General features: G+C 35.8%; 2 protein-coding genes and 1 pseudogene across 5 annotated transcripts; 1 reads left to right on the top strand and 2 right to left on the bottom strand.

Moving 5' to 3' along the window:
* Positions 1 to 352: 352 nt before the first annotated feature.
* On the bottom strand, positions 353 to 8120 carry LOC128206455 (uncharacterized). The gene is made up of 5 exons (XM_052908882.1): positions 7992 to 8120; positions 6404 to 6531; positions 5537 to 5707; positions 4304 to 4428; positions 353 to 3782 (listed from the first exon to the last, which is right to left on the bottom strand). Exons 2-5 carry the CDS (start codon positions 6521 to 6523, stop codon positions 2501 to 2503), a joined length of 1698 nt encoding a protein of 565 aa, XP_052764842.1. The 5' UTR covers positions 6524 to 6531; positions 7992 to 8120; the 3' UTR covers positions 353 to 2500.
* On the top strand, positions 8076 to 13505 carry LOC128206456 (protein usf-like). 4 transcript variants are annotated; one of them, XM_052908886.1, is made up of 6 exons: positions 8543 to 8559; positions 9083 to 9172; positions 9644 to 9764; positions 10344 to 10425; positions 10914 to 11044; positions 11647 to 13505. In XM_052908886.1, the coding sequence occupies exons 3-6, from the start codon at positions 9663 to 9665 to the stop codon at positions 12010 to 12012; spliced, it is 681 nt and encodes a 226-aa protein (XP_052764846.1). In that variant the 5' UTR covers positions 8543 to 8559; positions 9083 to 9172; positions 9644 to 9662; the 3' UTR covers positions 12013 to 13505. The 4 variants fall into 4 exon arrangements, with proteins under 4 accessions (XP_052764845.1, XP_052764843.1, XP_052764846.1 ...); XM_052908885.1 differs by lacking the exons at positions 8543 to 8559; positions 9083 to 9172 and adding an exon at positions 8076 to 8140; XM_052908883.1 differs by lacking the exons at positions 8543 to 8559; positions 9083 to 9172 and adding an exon at positions 8134 to 8269.
* Positions 13506 to 16867: 3362 nt separating this feature from the next.
* LOC128204518 (gigasin-6-like) lies at positions 16868 to 26741 on the bottom strand (annotated as a pseudogene).
* Positions 26742 to 26763: the final 22 nt, after the last annotated feature.

Below are 26763 nucleotides of genomic sequence, written 5' to 3'. Positions count from 1 at the left end.
TTTTGTAACTCTTTGATCAGGTGAGCTATATAGGACCTTATAGCTCACCCTAGTTTCTAAGCCAATCATCACCCAGAGATTTTCAAATCTTTGCTCGAATAGGTTTCATATAAGATCACATCTGCACCCAATAAGTTAATTATTATAACTAGGTCAACAGACATGGTGCGCGCCAAATGAACTTCGAGCAGCCAATGGGCACGCTGTATACGGCCTTGTTCGATGATTGGCTTAGAAACTAGGGTGAACTATAAGTCGGTTACAGCTCATGTAATGGAAAATAACAAAACTTATACTGGGCTTTGCTTGTAATAAATTTTGTTATTTTCCATTAATAGATTTGGTTATTTTCCATTATATGGACTATAACCTACACACCACGGTTCTCTTGTTTCTTCATATGTTGCTATAAGTGCATATTAAGCCACATGAGGCTGAAACTTTCACCCATGTAATTATATACAACCTAAAAATAACTTGTGGTCGAAATGTTAAGGGGACGAAACATTCGGATTTATAACATTTACGCAATACGTACAAATTATGATTTCTAATAAAATTCTAGACAACTGTTGTCAATTTCAGGGGTCGACACTAACCATTTTTCCAAGGGATCCCGAAGGGACACCAACATTTGAAATCAGGTGTCCCTTCCTGAAATTAGGAGTCCCTTCCACTTTTTACATTTTTTCATTGTTGAGCCTGTTTTAATATTAAATTCAACATCCTTTTACTTTTCAATTTGTAATGCAAGTATAAACCACCATAATTATTATACATGTTTTCAGCAGCATGTAATGACAGGTTAGTAACACTGAATGGCAGTGAGGTATATTTTGGTCTCTAAGTTGGTAGATTGGGTTCAAAAGCGGGAGAATGTCTAAGTCCCTTTTGTTTTCAGTCAAAAACAGAGATGGATACAATGTAAACAAAAACTTGATGTTGTTACTATTTTTAGATTTTTGGAAAATACGCATAAAATACATCATGGTTCAGGGTCTTGTCAAATGTCGGTGCTTTTCATTAAGAAACTGTAGGAATATTACATCTGGCTTGTGAAAACTCCAATCAATATTTAGTAGAGCTGTTGATAAATCAATCAGACTGCCCAACAGTCGTAGTGCATACTGGAAGAGCAGACGACCAAAAATTGTGTATACATGTTAATTTTAGCGCCAAAAAGTCATAAAATTTTATAAATTTATTGAATTAATGAATAAAACCCTGCAAATTTTATTTCTATTATTTTTTATCAAGGCATAAAATATATGTCTTTAAAATTAACAAAGAATATTGATAAGTTGAATGCCAATTAACAAAGAATGCTGAATGTAGGATGCAGTTCTTTTCTGTCGTAAATGTTACTGTAAATACTCAAAGGTCGCATCATATTATATAAAAGGTATCATCAGAGTTGGCATCTTTTTGGGCGGTTCTGACACATAAGCAAAACAATTCCACATAAGTATTTTACCGATAATAAATCTCTGTCAGCTCTGACCTTGTTTAAAATGTAAACAACAAAACGGAAGCGTTAACCTGCATGCGCCTGTGAAATGACCTGTTTATTTATAGATTCATGACGTAACTATAGTCAAATAGTCAGCTATACTTTCGCTTTGATGAGTCCGATAATGATAATTAATAATATTGTTTTGACATGTGCTGTCAAGAAATTTAGGGAGCCCGAATTTAGGTAATAAATTAATTAAATGCTACTTATTTATTGATATTTAGCGTTTATCAGTCAGAAATTTAAGTGTCCCGACGGAATACCGGACTTCGAAGTTCAGGTGTCCCTCCTGAAAAACTGGTGTCCTCGGGATCCCGGGACCCCGTTAGTGTCGAACACTGCAATTTGGTATACTTACCACGAAACGTATCCACACATGCGGCGCAACTATTGGTTTCTAGCCAATTTTGTAGGTTGGTCTTCGACCACGACTTTATAAATTCTGGCGCCTCCGCCATCTTGTTGTCAAGGGACGCAACTTCTTCTGATTTCCGGTACCGCGGAACCGACTCGTAATATCGCGAAAATTTGTATCCAAACCAATTCTGTACACGACGTTCGGTAAAATATATGGATAAAAAAAACCGGTATTTCACCATCGGGCAGTGAATATAAATGAGCAGATACGGTCAGAAGCAAAAAAGAAAATGACGCCCCCCTATAGAAGCGAAATTGGACTTATCACCACCCCCTACAGTAGCAAATTAAGAAAAAGACCTACCCCCTACAGAATTTCTTTATTTTGCCGTCCTGGGGTGGGACATATGTTTAACTGGAATAGCCCTTATTTAATACTGAAAATAATCTTTCAATGTAACAAATCGAGCTGGCACTGCATGTACATACATGTACATCTACTTGAGATGCTTTACGGTCTACAGTAATCACAATGTCAACAATTCACAATCCACTACACAATTTTAAAATCAAATATAACAATTTACGTCAAATATTGTTAAAATAATATCTGCATTGAAATTGCACTTGTCACAAACTTAAGTCTTCATCATTCAATTCCCCAGCATCAAACAGACTTGTTCTTTTTGGAGGACTTCTATAGTGATTTTTTCCAGACATTTTTTTATCACCAATATTAGAGTCGGCATCTCCCTTTTCAGTTGTTTGTTTGTTCACAAGATATTCTCCATTAGAAGTACCTGATTCATTATCGTCACCATGGACAGACTGTTTCATACATCGGTTTAGTCCATCATATACTTCCTTTTCGCTGACTGATGTTTGAAGCGTTTGTGCTCGACTTTCGTTTGAATATGCTACGCATTTGGAGGAAACTGTGTGCTTATTGTTAGTATGTTTCGAGTTCATGTCCTGAAGGCTTCTTTCAGAATCTTCTTTATCACCAATAGCTTTGAATCCAGACGTGTTACCCCTACCTCCAATAAACCCACCCCACTTTGAAGAACAAGGCACAGAATCGGAGGTGGTCCTACCAAATCCACAATCAACTTTTTCCTCGTTTTCTTCATTATCACTTATATGACCGAGCTTTTTATTTGAATGGGAACTGTTAGAATTAGTACCAGATATGTTGTTTTCTGTGATCATATTGTAACTCCTAGTAGCCATTGATGTACTGGTAAAGGCGTTCCATTTGCTGACATTAGTTGCTCCTCTTAAATGCTTCTTGGGTTCATCAAATATAGTCCCAGCGTCACCCAGTGAAACACATGTTTCAATATCCTTATCACACTGTTCCAGATCATCAAATGACACATATGGTCTTGGATCAGGGAATGGGGCATTTGGATTGATAAAGTTACTTCCCTTTGAATTTATGAAATTATTATCTCCTTTTGAAGAACTTGAAGAGCTCTCCTGAGATGAAGATTCGTATGTTGCATCATTTACAGGCCATATTGACCTCCTTTTTGAAGATTCATTCATTTGAATGAGTGAATCATTCCTAGACTCTGATTCCTCAGAAGGCAAGTCGGGTGTTGTGCAGTTGTTTCTCTTGTGTTCCACATTTGTACATGTATTTCCTGTAGAAAATGAAGACCATTTCGAGTTTTGACCCTTCATCAAGTTATAACTATTAGATGAGCCTGGTTTACTGAAGTAAGGTTTAGAATCTGGAACCCTGACTAACTGGGAACTGTCACAGTCTGACGCTGGCTGTCCGATAACAGAACGGGGCTTACTAGCATCTTGATTGGTGGAGAATATTGGATATTTAGAATCATTTTCCTTTGAGCCAGCTCCGTTTTTACCATATTTTGTAAACTGCCTTTCCTCTGTTTTTGCCCATCTAAAAGAGAAAAAAATGCTTTAATCAATTTAATATAAAATACTTCTACATTATATCAGAGCAAAATGAAACTAAGAAATTAGTTTCATACTGAAATTAGTACAAAAATAAGCTGAAGACATTACTTTTAATTTGACAGTTAAATACCTTCAAAAGCCGATAAAAATATGCATCAATAAGCACTATCCATTAAATATACATTGAAACTCTGGTAATTTTAACATTTCATTGTTTTCTTAAGAAAAATACTAATATTGGTTAACCATAAACAGTGCTGATTCGGAAACAGGTTTCATATTTAGTTGGAGTACCAGCAGTGTTGTCACTTCATAGTTCTCAAAGTGTCATAGCATTGTCAGCTGCTACAATTGCCTAAAGTTAAAACAGCTCTCAGTCATATTTACAGGATTTATCCAGAACTTTAGAACCCCTGCTTCAAGACAAAATTTGAACACAATATACATTTCTTGCCCTGTGCATAGTTTCTGCACAGAAAAGCTTAAAAATGACCAGCAGCCTACCCTTTACGTTTTCGCCCTCTTGCATTGGCCAATGAACTTGTTGTTAAACCTTCATCATCATCATCACTGCTGCTGTTGTTGTCACCATCTTGCTGCGCATCAACAAACTGGGACCATTTTCCGATCTATCAAAATAAAGAAAATATGGTATATAAAAATATGTTTCACAGATTGAGCGCTCAATCATTCGCTATATTTCAAGGGTGTAATATATTGCCGTCTTAGACTGATACACACACTTATTTCGTTATTATTTCCCTAAATAGTATAAACAATCACTGTTAGTTTTAGTATCTTCAAAAAGCGCGTCAAATTGTATGTGAACCTAACGTCATTTTGAAAGTGATGTCGTTGAAACTGTGTTCGAGCTCTGTGTTCGCTGGCATGTTTTTTGAAAGTGAGAGCAGGCTAAAAGATCAAAACAGTGACTAAACGTTTTCACTGATAAATCTCTATGGTTTCAAACAAAATTCTCAAGAAATATTTATGCCACAGTGGTAGGACTAACTTTTGATTTTGTTAAGATATACAATGTACAGATACTGATGGAGGTGTGAAATTCTTTTACACTTGTATCAAACCCTAGATACTCTTATGAACAAAGTCATTTAAACTGACTCCCCAAATCATTTAAAGGGACTGTACACCAGATTGGCACCAAAAAAAGTTTTTTTCTGTAACGAATCTCATGACATTTATTTAATAAAATGTTTTACTCTTTGATTTCATAATTGTAAAAAGAAATACCAAAATGTTAAAAAAAAATCGAGTCGGAGACCAGGTTTGAACCGGTGTCGCCAAAATTGCAGTCCAATGTTGTATCCACTGAGCTACGAAGGCTTACTCTAAACAGCTGGGATATCTAAGCTATATACCTAACTTGGTAATATCACGTGATTACATCAACTAGCCAATCACGCATAAGGAATGAATTCTACTAGGTTGACATAACCAGTAAAAAAATTTAATGAAAAAATACGAAAAAACTGCGAAAAACAAATTAATTGTAATCTATGTGGTACTTCAGTTTGTAAGTTTCAATGCATTGTACACATCGATACAAAGTTAATGTCAGTTTTCGACATTTTTTTTTTCGCTATTTCATCATACGGAGTACAGTCCCTTTAATATTCAATGGCTTCTGATGACAATTTACCTTTTAAACAAGCATTAGAAATTATTTTTTTCAATGTCTGAGCCTACAAAATGTGAGAAAGTGCTATTAAAACAAACCTCAGTTGGAACATATTGCATCTCTGTAGCTGTCTCCGCTGTATTATCATCTAAAAGATCTACATCAGATGCTAGTGTAACAGTCTGTTTTATGGTGTCCAGATCCCCTCTCCGAGTGTTTAACTTCTGCACATGCTGTCGACATTCAGCTCCCGTGCCTCTGCCAAATACCTGTGAACATTTAAAAAAGTTGGTCATGTAACATGAATGTTTCATTTTGAAGTATAATCTAACCTTATTATGATTCAGTGAGTCCGTTTGTTTATGTCCAGTACCCCACTCTGAGTATTTAACCTCTGTATAGACTAGTAGTAGCTTTCAAGATTAAGTTACTGTGCAGAGTGTTTAACCTCTGCACATGCTGTCGACATTCAGCTCCCGTACGTCGGCAAAATACCTCTGAACATTTAAATCTGTTCAGTGATCGTCATGCTATTCTTTTTCTCCCAGATGATAACATAACAGTGTTATAAGTCAGTAAGTCTGTTTGTACAGACCCACTTGCTTCGCTCACTCCCGAGGGATAAACCCAATGTGTGCAGTTTTCCTCCGAGGGAAAAACTGTTTCCCTCACTATAATCCCCAAATCCTCTAAGTTGCTTGTTTACCATCATGTGGTGATACATGTAATATGAATGTAGGCTTTGGAAATATAATTTTGACAGATATTGATTTTATGACCTGGCGTAACTGAACATCTGTTGAGATAAGCAAGAAATTTAATTTCTTGTTCAAAAGTTATTCCTGTCAAAAGGCTTTGTATCCATATGTACAATGTCGGTTCATCACATTCTCCTAGTATTTAACATCTGTAATATCATGCTGTATTAAAAACAGGGTAAAGTCCAAATAAGGGACATTACCAACCTTTTTAATGGATTGTTTCTCGCCGCACATCTTGCACGCCCATTTCAGGGCTTTCTTCACCTGATGAACTTGGAAAGTACTGCAACTGTAACACTGCACAACTTGAAACTCTTGTGGCATTCTGAAAGCTGAATGTTAAATTGGTATGAAAAATGCATTGTGGAAGATAATTAGACACAGTTTTCTTTACCTCATGAAGGAGGTAGTCCACCTGAATGGCCGTCAACAAATATTTTGACAATTTTTTTTTATTATGGCAGACTACATAAGAAATGTCAAAATAATAAAAACGTATCCCTGATCGCTCATTATTGTAGCTAATGTAGGAGGCACAGTTGAAGAATAATATGAATGCACTACAAACAGTTAACAAAACACTAAATGACTTAATTACCCTTATCACCTAAGATACATTCAATACAATAAATTATGTAACCTTTCACTGTTGTCTATGTATGACACTTTTGATATGCATTTATTTTGAAACAATATCATTTGTTTCTAATATCAGTGGTCGAAAGTAGAACAAGCTCTGAACTGGTAAATGCTAAAAGTTCATTCCTGGATTTTATATAGCAAGGCTTGTTCAAAAATGTATTAATGCCAAGCATTAGTATACGATTCCAGGCTTGTTTATCCAAAAGACTAATTCCGATGACTGTGATACAGTAAGTGTTATTTTTGTTCTTATATAAATAATATGATGATTTATATATTTTACGACTTCTCTTGAATTTTGATTGCTTTTTCTTTGGCTTAATTGACATTGGCTTTCAACTTCTCAGATGTACATGTAGTGGGTTAGTCCAAATAATTGTCTGTTGACAGATTTTTTACGAATTTTGATATGGCAAATCCTTCACGTACAAATTGTTTTGTCTCAAAAGCGGGTATAGTTATTCTGATCAGAATATCTTTGCACTTACATGGTAAATATGAATATAAACCTGTATTATCTATTTCAAACATAAAATACTTTGTCTAAAATTTCAATATTTTGTCAAAAACCCATTTAGACGTTAGGGATCGGGAGAATCCTGTATAACATGTCTATTATTTTAGACTATAGTGTGGGTGTGTGTGTGTAAGAACCAGGCATCGGTCTGTTTGTTCCAGTGAAAGGCTCATGGGGAAGGAGTGTAGTGTGTGTGTCTAAGAACCACCCGCCTGGTAAACTAAGTTGGTTAGAGTGCCAGGGGAGGAGTGGGGGGCCTGGTTTCAAACGTTTTTGGGGTTTCGATAATTCCACCAGCCCCTTAGGGGAGGAGTGGGGGGCCTGGTTTCAAACCTTTCTGGGTTTTCGATAATTCCACCAGCCCCTTGCAAGTATTTTCCGGCAGCTGTGGGTTTGAACCCTACATTTTGCACACGTTCCTCTCGCCAAAGAACATCTTATATATTACCTTATAAGTGAAAAGCATTAAAGAAATAATATCTTCAATAAATTAATGGGAAGACTGAACTACTTTTTCATCCCAATCCTATGTTTACTTTACAGATTTGGAACCAGTATTGCAGTAACAGTACGAGTTTTATTCTTTTAATTGTCGAAAGTATTTAAAAAAAAAGCTAAGCCTATCAACTTTACCTGAAAAACGCGGCCAAACTTCATATAAATAAAACAATTACTGGTACGTAAAAACCTTCAACTGAAATTCCCGGTTGTTTACATGGCACAATATTTTTCACGTTGTGAAAGTCGCAAAATACATTTTTGGATTAGCGGTTTGGTTCAAAGTAATTGTTTATAGAGTTTCTTAACCATTTCCTAAGAATGAGGACATGTTTGTTAACCCAGTTGAAACAATGTGTTTTACTGTCATGTGGAACACGAGGCAGTGTTTTACTTCCATTAATAAACAACAGGTTACATTCCACCAATTTTTATTATTTTGTTAACACTGTCACTAAGTATTAGTATTCTGTTTTGCTTTTTTCTTCAAAGTCACTTAGTTGAATTTGTTAACATCAAGTTAAAGATAATGTCTTTGATATAAACCAGTACTGGAATGAACCTGAGACACCTCACTTCAGAAGATGGTCCTCTACAACTTGGGATATATAAACAGCAGCCACAATAATGCAAATTTACTTTTTTAACATTTGGATATTCATTTTGTTCCCTTAATGCCACAAGTCGACTGATTTATACCAATGTAAAATATATTCTTCGACTGTAACACCATACTGGGCAGTTGCCTAATTCTGGATTTGCCTAAATATTCGAAAATCGTTTAAAAAGCGTTTCTGCGACTGTGAGCAGTATAGAATGATCACAGTCTACGAAACTGACCTCCATATGCAATGTTAAATAAAAACAAAAAAGTTACACATAAATTATTTTTAGCCAATACCTTTCTCTTATTACACTAGTGTTTCATGATCGGCTTCTGTCAACAAAGCATTGCCATCTTGGAAATATCTAGCAGGTGTGCATTAACGCTCATTAAACTGACGCTCATTATACTTAGCTCTGCGACCTGTCATTTTAGGCTAGGAAAACAACAAGTGGGACGTGCAGAGACGCCAAAACAAAAATCATCAAAGACTGAAGTGGCTGTTTATATGGGCTATACAAACAGCAGCTTTAGAGTCTTTGACATTTTTAGTTTTGGTGACTCTATGCATCATTTAGGGAACATAATGAATGTCCAAATGTAAAAATTGTTCCCTTAACAGGAATTATTGTGGATTCTCTACAACTTAGCTATCGAACGGTGTAGTGTGTGTTTGTGTGGGTAAGAAACAGCCGCTGGGTTAGCTCAGATGGTAGGTACAATAATGAGCTATCAGAGATACTTCATTTTATTATTTTGACATTTCTTAGGTACCGTATGTCTGTACTACTGCTATACAGTAGTCAAAACATCGTCTGAAGACATTTAGGTGGGCTAGCTCAGATATTGGTTAGGGCACTGTATGGTTGTGTGTGGCTGTACGCGGTGCACTTTTCCTCCCAGGTTTACTTTTGTGTCATATATAAAATGCAAGAGAGCATGGATCGGTCTGAAGGGTGATTTAGGGGGGAAAATGTAGCGTGTGTGTGGCTAAAAACCAGCTACTCAGATAAGCTCAGTCAGTAAGAGTGCGGTGCTAGTGTTCCAGCGGTAGTGGGTTTGAGCCCGACTCCTTGCACACTTTTCCTCCCAGGTTTACTTTAAACAATTAAAAGACATATATGGAAATAAATAAGGTGCATACTATTTAAAGTCATTATTTTTTTTCCTTTTCATCTTTCAGAAGCCTTAAAACTGCCAATATGTCTAAAGTTGAATTTGATTCTGCCAATTCAAAAGGGCCTTGCCCTGGAGTGCTCCAAGGTGAGGGTTTGGACACCACAAAAGGCCTTATTGTTCTGCAGGTAAGTTGTATACTGTAGTAAAAAGAAGGAGTCATTGAGACTTTCTCTTTGTCTCCAAAAGTAATGCCAGGACTCGTTCAATTGTTATCAAAATTGAGTAATTGCTCTAGTCTTTTAAATGAGTCTTTCCCTTTGAAAAGCCAGGCTCAGTTGTTACATTAAAAATGAATAGGAAGATTTCGTCAAAATAGATGTGGCTTGTAACTTTTAGGGTATACAAAATAAAATTGTCCTTAAAATCCAAATTTCATTTTTTTTATGTTTAAACATTATTAAGTCCATAAATACATATTCCGTCCAAATTTCAAGAATATTTTTGAGTAAACAGTAAAGAAATTTTAGAAAAACCTTGGTTCTTCAATGTGTGATGAAAATTACATACATACTTGAAATGCTATTTCATTTTATTTCAGGTATTCATTAAGTTATATTTGATTTTCTTTTTATAAGCCATACTCTTTGACCAATCACCATGTATATATTTGTAAGAAACAATCTAATAATGATCATGTATTTTTTTTACTTATAATGTGTGAACTGTTTAAAACAAAATAAAATATGTTCTGTCCTGTATTATAGGAATGGTGGGGAATGAATGACCAAATCGTTGCAGAGGCAAAAATGATCGGTGAAAATGGAAAGTTCAAAACAATTGTGCCAGGTATCAAAGTCTATCTATGTTAGAAAACTTTGCTGAGAAAAAAATCATAGTTACAGTGGGGTTTTTCCACTTTCAAGGAAATGGTGGCGGGGCCCTTTGATATGGGGGAAAAAGCATATTGATATAATGCTCAACTTGTTTTCAAACCTTGCATTCGTCAAACCTATTGACATATTCATAAATGGCACTTTATTGCTCCAATTGCTAAATGTTTTGAATTCAATGTTTCTCCAAAATTTGTTTAAATATTTTAAAGGGGATTTTTCTAAATGTTGAGGGTTGAATGGTCCTCCTCCTTTTAAAGGGGATTTTTTTTTATCTAGGTAGGGGAAAAATACATACTTGTTCAGGAGTGGAATGGGGCTGAATTTAAAAACAACAACAATGAGTTGAACTTATTTCTGTCTTAGATAATTGATCTGACTGTGTAGTGAACTATAATAAATAATTGTTGTAATACTATAACAATGACCTCACATGTTTATCAGACCTTTACCGAGGTAAGGTGGCGACTGACTCCGAGACTGCAGGTCACCTGATGGATAACCTGGATTGGGACGGTGCGCTGGCTGATATCGCTGGAGCTGCAAAGTTTCTAATGAGCAAAGGATGTAAGAAGGTAATCCCCAGATTGTTGATATATAATTATATATAATATAAATTAAATGTAACTGAGCAGAGTCTATGCATCCTCTGACCATAATGGCAAAAATGGTTGCTTAATGTAACCAAAGCTTTGACGTTGATGAAGTCATCTTGGTTGACTTGTAAAAACATAAACCATGGCCATAACTTAAAACTATTTAAGATTTTTTTAAGGTTTAATGACATTAGTTAATAAATGTTTAAGTGGTATATATATGTGTGTCCGCCTCTCAACCAAAAGATGATTGGCTTGACCAGCCTCTGGGCCTCCAAAATGGACACTACTCCACTAGAATAATTGTTTTTTTCCCCCAGGAAATAGAATCTAGTGTGATCCGTACAAGCATTCAGCTGTCTTAACAATTGAGGTGATATATTTCTAGGATAAACCACAGGTGGCAGTTACGTTGAAAGGAATTTGTTGCATTTTTAGTTGTTATTAAGGTTTTTGTAATTAATGACCATATTAAGGAGGGGGTAGAGGTGGCAAATAGGGTTGGTCCTGCCAACGTAACTGCCACCTGTGGTATAAACCAACTGTACATGCCACTATATAGAACAGCAATCATTTTCCAGGTGGGCGTGACAGGGTTCTGTATGGGCGGAGCCCTAAGTCTGGCAACCGCGGTCAAAGTGTCAGAAATCTCGGCAGCTGCCCCTTTTTACGGAATCCCAGACAGTACAAAGTATGACGTCAGTACCATAACCATTCCCGTACAGGCTCATTTCGGTGACAAAGACGACCTGGAAGGGTTTTCATCCCCCGCTGATGCTGAGGCACTGAAAGGGCGAATGAAAGATGAAAGATTTGAGTTGTTCATGTATCCCGGTTGTGGCCACGCTTTTACCAATCCCACGGGGCCCATGGGGAACTATAATGAAGAGCAGTGTAAGATCGCGCTTGGACGGATGCAGGAATTTATGAACAAATATCTTGCTTAGGACATTTCTGCAGCACCCTCTCCCTTTTAAAACTTTGCTGAAAGCCAAGCTTTTTCTTCCTTGGTGTTTACAAGTGTGCCATTTTTGATTTTTGGACTGAACTGTTAATTAAGTTGACGTGCTGCATGTCTCAGACAATGCTTTTGATTTTTGATAGATTGTTACACTGTTTAGAAATACTAGTCAGTCATTCAGAGTGATTGACTTTCATGATTATGCAAATTTTGAGTACTCTTTATTGTAGACCATTTACTAACAGTTAGAGTATCTGTTATATATCTAATGGCCATTTCTATAAAGATCTTACTAGTCAATTTAAGTCCTTAAAAATTGTCTCAGTGCCATTGTTTCATAATTTTTCTACAAATTTGAGTGAATTGAACTTGAACTAGTATTAAAGCTGCACTCTCACAGATTTAACGTTTTGACAACTTTTTTTAGTTTTTGTCTTGGAACAAGTCAGTTTTTGCGAAAATCCATGGAAACCAGTTGTACAAGACTGCTGCCAAAAAACAAAATCACAGTTTTTTTATATTTAAGTTCAAAAATTGATGTTTTATTTTTCTTAAACCGCTAGTATGGTTTATGTCATAAAACATTAATTTTGGCAGGGAAATCTGAAATCTGATCTTTTATCAGCAAACTAATTGGTTTGCAGATATTTACGCAAAATATTGCTCTTTCCAAGACAAAAAAGTTGTAAAAACTGTATATCTGTGAGAGTGCAGCTTTTAAAATGAGCACAAAATGTAAGTAATGAAAAAAAAAAATCAATGTGATACCATTAAAATGTGACGTAATTTCTTATGCTGACAAGCATAAGTATCTTTTTTCAGTTAGCTAAATTAGTATAACCAAAACTTGATTTTACAGAATAGAAGGTAGATTTCTTTTAAAGCCTTAAAACGCCTATTAATTATCTTATTTCAGTTAGGTAAATTACTAACAAAACTTGATTTTTCAAAATAGAAGAATTTTTTTTGTTAAAGTCTTAACACGTTTTAGTATTTTAATATGACAATATTTCACCACCCAAGGCAATCATTGGAACACAACATTTTGTTCTGCGTTGAAAATACTCCATAGCATCTTCCAATGCAATCGGAGCTTCTCAGACATTTTTATCGAAAACAACCTCGGAAGTTTACCAGTACATCTGAAGAAATTGTTCGTAAATATTTGAATTATATCATTAATTAAATGTAGTGTTTTAGAGTAGTATTTATTGATCTAAGTTTAAACTGATTGCCAGTGAAGTGTATTATTTCCAACATAATTAAGATTTCCGAGAGTTAAGTCATAAAGTTTAACCTCTTATTAAAATTACTACGCGATATACTTGAAGCAGACTTAAATGTTCCATATTTTGAGGAAATTTTGGCCTGTTGTTATTATGTATTATGTTGAAATTCGTCAGTTAGAATATTTCTGTCACTAGATCTCCTGTTTATTGTATCCTGCCTTTTGGGCTTAATAAATCTTAACTGATCTGATCTTATCTGATTGTAACATGTTGTCATTAACACTACTGTTAAGACAGTAAGTGCACTTCTTGTGCACTCCTAGTTCACCAGAAGTGCACTTTGTACTAAGGTAAGACAAGGGATAGACTTAAAGGTAAAAAGGGGCTGACCAATTAAGTATGTTAAACACAAAAATAGTGATTTACAGAAATTATGACCATACTCCATTATAACTTAATTAATATTGGTCATGTTGGTCGAGGTGCTTGATAAAACTGTACATGGCATTGGTCATGTTGGTCGAGGTGCTTGATAAAACTGTACATGGCATTGGTCATGATGGTCGAGGTGCTTGATAAAACTGTACATGGCATTGGTCATGATGGTCGAGGTGCTTGATAAAACTGTATATGGCATTGGTCATGATGGTCAAGGTGCTTAATAAAACTGTACATGACATTGGTCATGATGGTCGCGGTGCTTGATAAAACTGTACATGACATTGGTCATGATGGTCGAGGTGCTTGATAAAACTGTACATGGCATTGGTCATGATGGTCGCGGTGCTTGATAAAACTGTACATGGCATTGGTCATGATGGTCGCGGTGCTTGATAAAACTGTACATGGCATTGGTAATGATGGTCAAGGTGCTTGGTAAAACTGTACATGACATTTATCATGATGGTCAAGGTGCTTGATAAAACTGTACATGGCATTGGTAATGATGGTCAAGGTGCTTGGTAAAACTGTACATGACATTTATCATGATGGTCGAGGTGCTTGATAAAACTGTACATGACATTGGTCATGATGGTCGAGGTGCTTGATAAAACTGTACATGACATTGGTCATAATGGTCGAGGTGCTTGATAAAACTGTACATGACATTGGCCATGATGGTCGAGGTGCTTGATAAAACTGTACATGACATTGGTCATGATGGTCGAGGTGCTTAATAAAATTGTGCATGGCATGGTCGTGGAGGTCAGAGTGACTGATACAGCTATGTGTATGCATTACATGGATCTTTGATGTCAAGGTGACACAATACTGTGCAATACATGGGCTGTGGACCCTCGTGTGGAGGTCAAGGTGATACTTATGGCCCCCGCCCCCGCTTCTTCTTCATATTGCTTTGCACATGTTGGTATGGTCACAGTGAACAACAGCGCGAAAACGGTTGTCAAAGCTTGTCCGAGTGATAACTGAAGAATGCCTGGACCAGGTCCGACCTACATGTATGGGGATCAAAATTGACATGGAGGCTGGGCCTGACCAGTAGATAACCCCTATTTGATTTTAGGGTCAAAGGTCAAGGTCACAGTGACCTTGAACGCAAAAAGCTTGTCTGTCTGATATCTCGACAATGCCTGCACTCATGGCCCTCAAACTTGACAATTAGGTTCGGGGGTTGGCAGTATATGGACCCTGATTTTTGAGTTCAAAGAGTCAAAGGTCAAGGTCACAACTCATATTGGTCAATTTACGTCATATTTACTTATTCCCTGCTGCTAAGAGGATACATGTTTATCGTCAAACTATGAATGGTCATAATCTTAAAACTACCTCAAAGGCATCCAATGGCAATGACAAATCGGCTGTTATTTCGGTCCATGCATATTTCATTCAATTATTCAAATATTCCTGACAACAGGGCGCTCAGGGGGCATAATGTTTGACAAACATCTCTTGTTTAATTCCGTCGTTTATAAAAGGCGCAGACAATATGAGAGTGTTTCCTTCGAAAAGTCGTTAATAACGTGTTAGCTACACTTTTATTTCCTTTTAATTATAGCAGGTTTGCTACACCGTATTTTGTGCATAAATTAATGAGCTTCGTTTTGCATGCAGTCCTTGGTTTAGTTACTGTTTAAAGCTGAACTCTCACAGATTTATCGTTTTTACACTTTTTTTATTAAATGTCTTGGAATGAGCAAATTTTTGGGTAAATATCTGCAAACCAGTGATAAAAGTTTGCTGAAAAATATTAGATCGCAGATTTACATATTTCAGTTCGAAAAGTAATCTTTTAAGGCGTAGAGCGTTACAAATGGTTGAAGAAAAATGCATAAATTTTTAATAGAAATATCTGTTACTAATATTTTGTGAGCAGTCTTATATGAATGGTTTACATGCCTTTTCGAATAAACTAGCTCGTTCCAAGACAAAAAATAAAAAAAGTTGTCAGAACGTTCAATTTGTGAGAGTGTAGCTTTAAATACCTCTTTAATTTGATTAATGTGCTTTCATATTTATTTATGAACGTGTAAAAACTATACAATGAGTCAACTGTGATATGAATATCACCACCTTGAGCAAGTCGAAGATTTCGGGAGGGGGATATTGTTTTGGCGTTGTCCGTCCTTCCGTCCGTCCGTCCGTCCGTCCGGTACCATATCTTGGGTGGCATTGATCAGAAAATGTTCAAACTTGGTCAGAATGTTTCCCTTGATCATAACTCGACCTATTTTAAAAGTGGGTCACATGGGGTCAAAAACTAGGTCACTAGGTCAAATCTTAGAAAAATCTTTGGAACATACTAGAGGCAATACACATGGTCAAATATTTATTAAACTTAATCAGAATGTTTTCCTTGATGAAATCTTGGACTTATTTAAAACTGGGTCACATATATTGAAAATTAGGTCACAAGGTCAAATCTTATTTATTTTTTTGTCCGGAATGGAAATGATTGGTCAGATTATGTTCGAACTTGGTCATGATGTACCCCTTGATGAAATATGGTCCGCTTGTAAAAGTGGGGCATATGGGGTCAAAAATTAGGTCACTAGGTCAAATTTTAGAAAAATCTTTGAAACACAGGCGTAGTATGTAGGTCTTATATTCATGAAACTTGATCAGACTGTTTTCCTTGATGAACTCTTGGACATGTTTTAAACTGGGTCACATGTGATTAGAAATTAGGTCACTAGGTGAAATCTTTTAAAAATCTTGTCCGAAACTATTTTATGGTGGTGATTGGTCTGATTAAGTTCAAACATTGTCAGAATGTTCTCTTAGGTTGAATTTCGACTGCGTTTTAAAAGTGGGTTAATGGGTCAAAAACTAGGTCACTAGGTCATATCTTACAGAAATCTTTGGAACACTCTAGAGGCAATACATCTGCTCTATTTTCCATGAAACTTAATCAGAATGCCTCGATGAAATCTTGGAATAGTTTGAAACTAGTAGGTCATGTGAGGTCAAAAATGAGGTCACTGAGTCAAATCTTAAAAAAACCTTTTGGACACTATAGAGGCTGTTTTTTGCATATATCTGGACCAATCTTCATGAAACTTGATCAGAATGTTTGCCTTGATGAAATCTTAGATTAGTTTGGAACTGGGTAGCATGGAGTCATAAACTAGGTTTCTTGGTCAATTCTAAATGTTATATATATACAATATTTTTTTTATTTCAAACAGTTGCAATCAAACTCAAACTCATATATATATATTTATATTTCATCAACAATTGATTTCCTTTCCTTGACTTAGCCCAATCAGGCGGGGGATATCAATTCAAAGAATTTGTTTGTTGTTACTGTTATGCAGCTATTTGTTAAACTGTTTCGTTTAAACACAGGTGGGTCTTTTGTTTCGAAGCTTGGAATAATAAGCTCAGTTATTTCATCCGATTTGGATACAAATTTGAAAACACTGAAGTCTTTAGAACGCTTTATAAACTCTCTGCCTTCAGCGTAGAAATAGTCCGCAATACTTTTCGGGTACAAGGCAACAAGTGCGAATCCATAGCGACCCATAAGAACATTTTCAGACTTATTTTTGTAGATCTCAATATTTCCATACGCTTCGTTACTGTAAACTCCACAGTAAAGGTCTATATCTCTGTTTGGCTTGATATCCTTCCGCGGTGGAGAAGAACTACTTTTGACACTACTTGTCCAAGGCTCAGGAAACGTGCAAATAGTTTTAGCGTTTAGCCAGGGGTCGACTCCTAGCATTAAATCGGCGGTGTACATATATTCAAATTTGTCCGAAACTTAAAACTTGGATCATCTCCAGTGAAAGCAGTAAACACACCAAAGTCCTGATCTGGGAATAGTGACAATATTGCTCGGTAACCATATGTAGTTCCCGTATGCCATAAAGTTTTCCATCCTGAAATATACCAATCATATTCAAATCAATATTTTTGGTGTGAAAAAAAATGGATTTCTAGTTAGATATACGTCTTGCTTTAAGCTGAAATTAATTTACGACCGTTTCTTTCACTTCCATCAATAAACTAGAGAACAACTAAAGCCATAAAAGTGTGATTATACCACGTGACACCTCGTCATAATAGCCACTCGGACTATTGATTTACTATTGTAAATTAAATATAGTGCAGTCATCGCCGCTTACATAGTTTGCGGGTCTAGTTTCTTAAAACACTTCGACTAACCTTTTACAAAACTGCTGCGTGACTGATGGAGCACCGTTTAAACATTATTTTGGTAACAGGTTTGTCGAATTGTTTGAGGAAACTAATCACCTAATCAAACTTCGGTAATAAAACGAAGGCGGGGCTCTTTAAGCGGTATAGACAGCCATTTGTTCCATTTTAATTGGTTAAGAAAAAGAAAAGTTGTCTCTGTTTTAAGTCAACATTCGAAGCAAAATATTGCCTTCCGAAGTAGCATTTATGACGTTATTTATCACTTGGTATAACACACTGCATGCGCATACACGTAATACTAATTCTGTTCAACACAAAGTAATTAACTTGGTTCATATATATTTTCCGTCGTCTTGCTCTGAGTTATCATTAACAATTTCAAATTCTAACATTTATTGTATGAAGGCCTCTAGCCCATATACACATATGCATCTAAACCATTATAAACAGCAAGAATAAACGGGATGTGATGACCCTCTATTAGCTGTGTGCTTTGATATAAAGTGACATCACCGGAACATACTGGGACGGGAGAATGGTTTCTTTGTAACCCGCCATAGGACGAAGCCACCAACAGAGCCAAGACTTTACTGAGGAATGGGTTCCTCCCATCCCTTATGAATCTTGCCCCCACCTGTTGTAAATGCATTGCCTGTCCTGATGTAATAGAAGGAATACTATAGAGATTATAAAACAAAACCTGCACAGAAGGGATGCGACTTTTGATAAGCAATTATGGATACCCCTATAGTGGCCAACTTTCCAACCAAGTCCATAATTTGGTGTCGACAGGGTCACAGGCAGCATAGGTTTTCTGTAGTATTCATCTGTTGACGAGTGGTGGTGTTAGTAGTTTATACTCCGGATCCCGGCGTGAGCACATTGAAGGGTCCCAGAGTGACAGTTCAACCACCGCACACCTATCCTGGGCGGTGAACCAGTACTAGGTGCCTTCACTTCTGCAAGGAACTGACAACTTCTGTACATGCCAGGGGCAGTGGTACAGTGCGAATGGTCGTAGAAAGGATTTCATAACCAATCACAACAGAAGTGACCTGGTCCGCCCGGTTATCGAACCCGGGTTGTCCGATTAACAGTCCAACGCTCTACCGACTGAGCTAACCGGGCGGACCTGTTGACGAGTACGACGAATTTAACATGCTGTGTTGTGGCTCGTGCGCATGCTCCAAGATATCTGTGACAATAATGCGCTTGCCCTGAGCGTTTCTCCCACCACGAAGATGGAACTTCATCCATTCTGCCATATCGTTGGCGTTGCTAAGGATACACCCTGCTCCACAAAGTTCTCCCCAGTGTCTGCAGAATAACCAATTAAATTGCTCGAAATTTTCTCGATTATTTTTAATAATTAAAAAAAATATACATGTTATGTGATCGTTGCATAGATTAGTCATTTTGCTTTTGTTTCTGAAATGGCGATATTGGGCCAATTGTTCAGAACTTTGTCAAGGTAACAAACGTTATTTTACGTCATCATTGGTAACTTTTCAATCTGTTTTGTTCTGGAAGTTTCAAGAATACGCTTATGATCCTAATACGATTGGAGATAACTGTTTAATATTGAAGGGCATTGATGCAAAAATTATATCATGCTTTCTGACTTGTACATATTCCATTCTGATTTGTTTATCTTGCATTCCGAATTGTGCATCTGACTTTCGTTCATGTACAGCTCGCTTTATTGTATCGTTGTTCAATTCAGTTTATTCTTAAGTTTGTGTGTTTATATTCGCGTAAAATAATTCAATCGATTAATCATTCCGAAAGGTAGAATTAATTAAGCAAGCACTATGTATCAAGCCAAGAAGCAGCACTCAAAACAGCTCCGTTTTTTAAACGTTCGGAAAGTTTTACGGAAATAGATGGAAACTATCGACATAATACGACAAACAGAACACCTCGGCCTTTATACGACAAATATCTATCCCGAAGCTTGCCGGAGTTGTTACAAACCTATTGCTTAAACCTTTTTTAGGACGGAAATTACTGACATTGTAAGCGTAGCGCCACCTGGTGTAATGATATCAGATAATTATGACGTATTGCGACATATGCTAGGCTGTTTGGTATACATGCTGACATTTGTGTTTTCAGTTGAATATTGGAAAACCACTGGCACCGGATTTTCAAACTTAATCATTTTTATTTTTAAATAAAAAAAAAATCTTATAATTCCTTACTAAAAATTATAATACCGAATAGGTGAAAAAATATTGATTTTTTTTTTTTTAAATATGCACAATTTAAAAATAATCTTAGGGCAATAAAACAGATTATGGGTCGGGGCAAAACATAGGGTAGGTCGGGAAACTGGAAACAAACATATTTTTTTACTACTTATAAATGTTTCAATTTTTTTTTTGCAACACAACATATTAGTAAATCGTAGTTTAAGTACTCAATATAACACACTTGTTAAACTCAACTGGCACCGGATAAAGCTTGCCAAAGTAGTCCACATATCCCTGCGCAAGGTCGAGGTCACCAAAATCAGCTGTAGTACTAAAGGTTGTTGACGTCATGTCGAGTGGGCGGAGCAATTTCTCGGTAACGAGTTTCTCCCAGGATTTACCGCCAATGACCTCTGATATGTAGGTCACGAGACCATACATAAGGTTGCTGTAGGTGAAGGACGTTCTAAAGCCGCTTTTTGGTGAAAGGTACTTAAGGCGTCTGAAAATTGATTTAACGTGTCCAATGTTGGTATTAAAGTTTCTAGCTTTCAAGTTCAATTTGCAGCTGTTTCAGGGGCATATCCAGGATTCGATGTTAGAGGGGCGTAAATAACTTTTTAAATTGCCCCTTTCTCACAGAACCGAAATTTAGTTGGTTTAAATTCTTGGGAGATGGTACTCCCCCGCGACATATTTAACAATTGTCTAGTCCGAAATGGTGCATTTTGGGCGTATGTTATTACATTTTTTTCTCCTATATATTGAAATAAAAGTTAACTTGGGCGATTTTAGGGGGAGGTGGCATCGGGTGCGCCCACCCACACCTTGGATTCGCTAGTGAGTATTGGCAGTACATATGCCTGAAACCATGATTAAAAACATGTAAAATGTGATGTACAGAAATGGTGGCCAATTCCAATAACTTGACAACGGCATTATATACGAAACAAAATATGACGTGAACTATTTCATATAGAACATAAATAAGACAATGTAAACCACATTTCTCCTCAATGTTAGTAAAATCAAGGTTGTGCTGACAAAACTACAATACCAAAACGATTTTTATATGCGATAGTCTGGAGTTCCTTCGCCTGTCCCTACGTTATGGGTAACCGTTACTATTTGTTATATATAATGCAGGGAGCAAAACATGTCACTACGTATGAAACCAATTAGACTGTAAGCAAGTTTCTTAGCAAACAATAACTTATTGATACCATTTTTTCCACCATACACTCATGTTTAAACGCGAATTTGGATCACATAAACTTAGCACCATTTAAAATTATCCTGATTTAAACCCGTGTCAGTTAAACTATTTTTAACTATAAATGGTGAAACATACTTGAACAGGTTCTTTCTGGTGACGTTCGTATTAAAGCGAATGTTGTTGTTTGATGGAACTCCAATTATGTGGGCCAACAGGTCTTCCAACGTGGCATAGTGGGACCGCAGATAGTCCGCGAACACCTCTGTGTCATTTAGAACGGTCCTCACTTGAGTTGACAGACTTAGGCTATTTTAAAAGGAACAAAGTATCATCAGTTGACAGGCTTGGGTATAAAAAGTTGAAAACCGATTATTTAGTTCTTGTGGACTTGCATACAATACATTATTATTATTATTATTATTATTATTATTATTATTATTATTATTATTATTATTATAATATTCTAAATAAATATGGAATATTTTCCCGCTATATAGGGATATTATGTATACGATTTTAAAACTCAAGATGTACATAACAGGGGCGGTCTAGGAATTGACTTTAGAGGGGGCGTTACTTAGGGACGCAACCTTTTGACATGCGCCCCTCCCTCAGAACCAAATCTATATGGCATTAAATGTTTGCATGAGAGTTTTGGGTTACTCCTTCAAGCAATTTTTAACAATCTGTAGTCAGAAATGGTGCCTTTAAGTGTATATTATTACTTTTTTCTTTCATATTGAAATAAAAAGTAAACTTAGATGATTTTAGAACGGTTGCGCGCCGGGTGAGCCCCACCCCTTTTTAATCCGCTAGTGCATAATTTAGGCAATACCTTCAGAATACTTCTGATGGCACAACAACGACGCATATTGTCGTAAAAGGTATGTGACGTCGTTCAAATAAGTTATCTCAGGCTCACATGCCGCTGTTTATACTATAGATCATTTTGTTTTCGTTAAACTGCACGAGCTAATGTCAGATCGGTCGTTTAGAGATAGTGGATTTTATAAAATATTTACAAAAACAACAGCAGTTAACTTTTAAATTTAGCCTGGTTTATGTGACAAGAGAATGAAGGCTACATACAGTTACTTGGTGTAATAATTGTTCAAAACCATTACTAAAAATAATATTTGTTTTATTACATGAAAGATAAATTATTCCTAAGTCGAACTTTACAAGTTTGTAGCAATATGTTGAGGCTGATGTTGATATTTACATGTCTGACTTAAAGTTTCCTTACCAATTCAGGAAATATATATAGAGTTTAAGAATAAAGTTTCCTTACCAATTCAGGAAATATATATAGAGTTTAAGAATAAAGTTTCCTTACCAATTCAGGAAATATATATAGAGTTTAAGAATAAAGGTTCATTACCAATTCAGGAAATATATATAGAGTTTAAGAATAAAGGTTCCTTACTAAATCAGGAAATATATATAGAGTTTAAGAATAAAGTTTCCTTACCAATTCAGGAAATATATATAGAGTTTAAGAATAAAGGTTCCTTACTAATTCAGGAAATATATATAGAGTTTAAGAATTAAGGTTCCTTACTAATTCAGGAAATATATATAGAGTTTAAGAATTAAGGTTCCTTACCAATTCAGGAAATATATATAGAGTTTAAGAATTAAGGTTCCTTACTAATTCAGGAAATATATATAGAGTTTAAGAATAAAGGTTCCTTACCAATTCAGGAAATATATATAGAGTTTAAAGTAAAGGTTCCTTACCAATTCAGGAAATATATATAGAGTTTAAGAATAAAGGTTCCTTACCAATTCAGGAAATATATATAGAGTTTAAGAATAAAGGTTCCTTACCAATTCAGGAAATATATATAGAGTTTAAGAATTAAGGTTCCTTACCAATTCAGGAAATATATATAGAGTTTAAGAATAAAGGTTCCTTACCAATTCAGGAAATATATATAGAGTTTAAGAATAAAGGTTCCTTACCAATTCAGGAATATATATAGAGTTTAAGAATAAAGGTTCCTTACCAATTCAGGAAATATATATAGAGTTTAAGAATTAAGGTTCCTTACCAATTCAGGAAATATATATAGAGTTTAAGAATAAAGGTTCCTTACCAATTCAGGAAATATATATAGAGTTTAAGAATAAAGGTTAAGTATAGGCTAACTGTATAGCGTTTCCGAATTCACAAACTGTATACTGGCCAATTGTATTTATACACCTATGAGCTGCAATACTAAAATATGCAATCCAAAGTACAGGGCCGTCTGATTGGAAACTTGTATATTGTCAGTGCCGTAGCCAGACTTACAAAAAAACAAACACCGAGGCAGAACGGTCTATGGGGGTCCGGATGCATGCCCCCACCCCGGAATTTTGCAAGAAGCGATTTCCTGCATTCTGGAGTATCCTTGTTCGATGGTTTTTGTACATTAAGGCAAATGAAGTAAGTCGAAAAAAGTTATTTTAAGAGCTATAGAAATTGTTATATGCCCCAAAAAACACCGAGGCAGGTGCCTCGGTGTGCCTCAGTGTAGCTACGGCACTGATTGTGAATGCCCCATATGTATAGCACATGGCATTTTTGTTTTCAATTGATAACATGTTGCATAGAATGTGACTTTAACTTATGCAAGTATGCAGTTGTTTTATCAAAACAAGCTTGTAGATCTGAGCTTGTTTCCATACATCTGTCTCAATCCGAAATCAGCTAACCTTCATAACTTGTGAATGATAAAGATTGTACGAAATTTTAAAATATTTATAAATATACGAATAAACGTGGATTATTTGTTTATTATGTGTACCATGAAGTACTACAACACATTTTTTATGATTCTCAGTCCAAGAGATCACCCTAGGGACCAATCGCTCGAATCAGGTAGCTCGACTGGCCAAAAATGCAGCTCAGATACCAAGTAACTGTGGTTTAATGCACTTGCTTTGCTAATATTTTTGATTAAACAAACGCGTAATTGTCTTATGCCATTAATCACTAATTGAACAACAGTTATGTAAATGGTACAAATTAACGTACGAGTATGATCGCACGAGCTGATAAAACATCGGTCGCTTAGAGAAATAAAGAGGATATTATGAAATATTTACAAAAAAACAGCCAACTCTTGAATTGAACGAGTTTTAAACAATAGGTTTGCGGAGCAGTAACAATATTTTCATGTAATATTTGTTCAAAGCCATTACTAATAATAACATTTTTATATTAAATGAAAGACACATTATTCTTACGTTGAACTTTACTATGTTAATTTCATGTTCTACAACTCTGTTTTAAGTTAGAATACTCTTCCTTTAGAAACAACATTAGGTGACGTCATTGTGACGTCATGAACATGCTAAGCTACATCAGTGTGAAATATATCTGCGTGACTACTTATTGTGAAGTCTGAATAAAGTGTAAACTATCCAGTGGTGTTGGTGTATACTATCTGGATTAAGATTAACATACTATTGTGTTACAATATGTTGAGGCTGTTATTAATATTTACACGATTGACTTCCCCAACCAATTTTGTTAATTCCGTATGTATAGCGTTTCCTAATAAAGATTAAAGACGCACTATGACTCCCAACTAAGATTTAACACATTTAATACAATTGTTTTAATATGCCCAAAAGGATGAACAAATATCGAAAACAATGGTTCTTATGAAGGATACCGAGTTTAATTTGATGGAAATGAGAATAAAACATGGTATGTCTACCGTATGAGACTATAGTAGACCACAGCAAATCATCTAACAATTTTTCCTCTTTCTGCTATCAAATACACGGTTACAATCTTGTTATCAGTATTAAATAATTTCCATATATGTATTATTTAGAAAGTAGTATACCAGAAGCCAAGCTAATGATTGGCTGTTTAAGATACGACCCCATGCAACTAGATGGGCCAACACGTGATGTATAGGATATTAATGGGTCCATTACAAGAACGAGTGGGGGATCAGCTGAAAGAAGATCATTTGAAGAACGCTCGATAATGTTGCCTGTATTTATCAGTCCTGAAAAGGACCATATTTTAGTGATAGATTGGTCGAAAATACTGGCCAAAGCAACAACTCGAAGGTAAAAAAACTTTTATCTGCTGGCAAACTCACTTTTTATCTTCTTGTATCTGAGCCAGAAGCAGTGTTGCAGCAAAGGCCTTTGATAGAGAGGCAATACCGAACAGCGTCTGGTTCGTGACCGCTCCAGGATCGGTCAAGCTTTTCACTCCAAAACCCCTGAGGATTAAAATGCATGCATGTATATGTATACTTGAATTGTGTTGACACATTTCAGAAGAATTGTAAAAATATAAACAAAAATCTGACATTCAAGGTCAAACATTTGACGTTGAAAGTTTCGTATTTGGCAAATTGAAACTGATTTAAAGTCGAACCCCGTTGGCTCGAACTCCCAGGGATCGGCGAAAATAACTCGAGCATCGGAAAATTCGAGCCAAGTGGGAATGCTAACATATAGTATAAAAAAATCGGTCCTTAACATCCAGTTCGAGCCAACGAGGAATTCGAGCCAAGCGATTTCGAGCAAACAGGATTCGACTGTATTTATATGACATTTATACGAATAAGAACATCATTTCAATAAACTCTTCTCGCACTCGCATGTTATATAAACTTGTCATTTATAAGAAAAAAACACACATCTACGTAACAAAACATATTTCATGTTATTATAACATATTTAAAGCAATTTTACATTCGGAGCTCCTCGGCCATTTTATCGAAAACAACCTCGGATGTATATGGATGGTTTACACACTCAAAAAGTGGTACGTTTAAGTCCGCTGCAAGTAGATCGCGTAGTAATTTTATTTAGCAGTTAAACTTTGTGACTTAACTCTTGGGATTCTTCACTATGTTTGCTATAATACAATTCAATGACAATAAATTTAAACTTAGATCAATAAATACAACTCTAAAACACTGCATTTAACTAATGATATAATTCAAAATTTTACGAACTTCTTCAACAGATGTACCGGCATACATCCGAGGTTGTTTTCGATAAAATGGCCGAGGAGTTCCGAATGGCAATTTTAGTCATTAAACGGGTTATTGCCCACTACAAATGCAGAGCGATTACCACAGCAATATTCAACAAGACAAAAACATAATCGGTAAACGACTTCAACAGTTGTACATTCAATAAATGATTAAACCAAAATGATTCAATTAAGATAGTTTCTATTTAGTACCTACGTAGCTATAGCATGTATCATTTATCTTAGCTTAACTTAACTTTACCTTGAAAATATAGTTCTCCCATTCCTTACAACAGATTCGCCAGACCCGGGTTGTCATGACAACGTAATCCAGTCTCAACAAATTCTGAAATCCGTCTAGAGAAATCATTTGCATCAAAGCATTCCGAATTAAAGCTTAAACACACTATTATCAGCAAAACTGACCCACTAAGATTCATAGTTCTTGTAGTTTATCAACAGTCACCCAAAACACATCTAT

Source organism: Mya arenaria, chromosome 10 (assembly GCF_026914265.1).
Source record: "Mya arenaria isolate MELC-2E11 chromosome 10, ASM2691426v1".
NCBI lineage: Eukaryota > Metazoa > Mollusca > Bivalvia > Myida > Myidae > Mya > Mya arenaria.
Note: the sequence above shows the minus strand (reverse complement) of the source record. Positions and strands in the feature narration are given on the sequence as shown.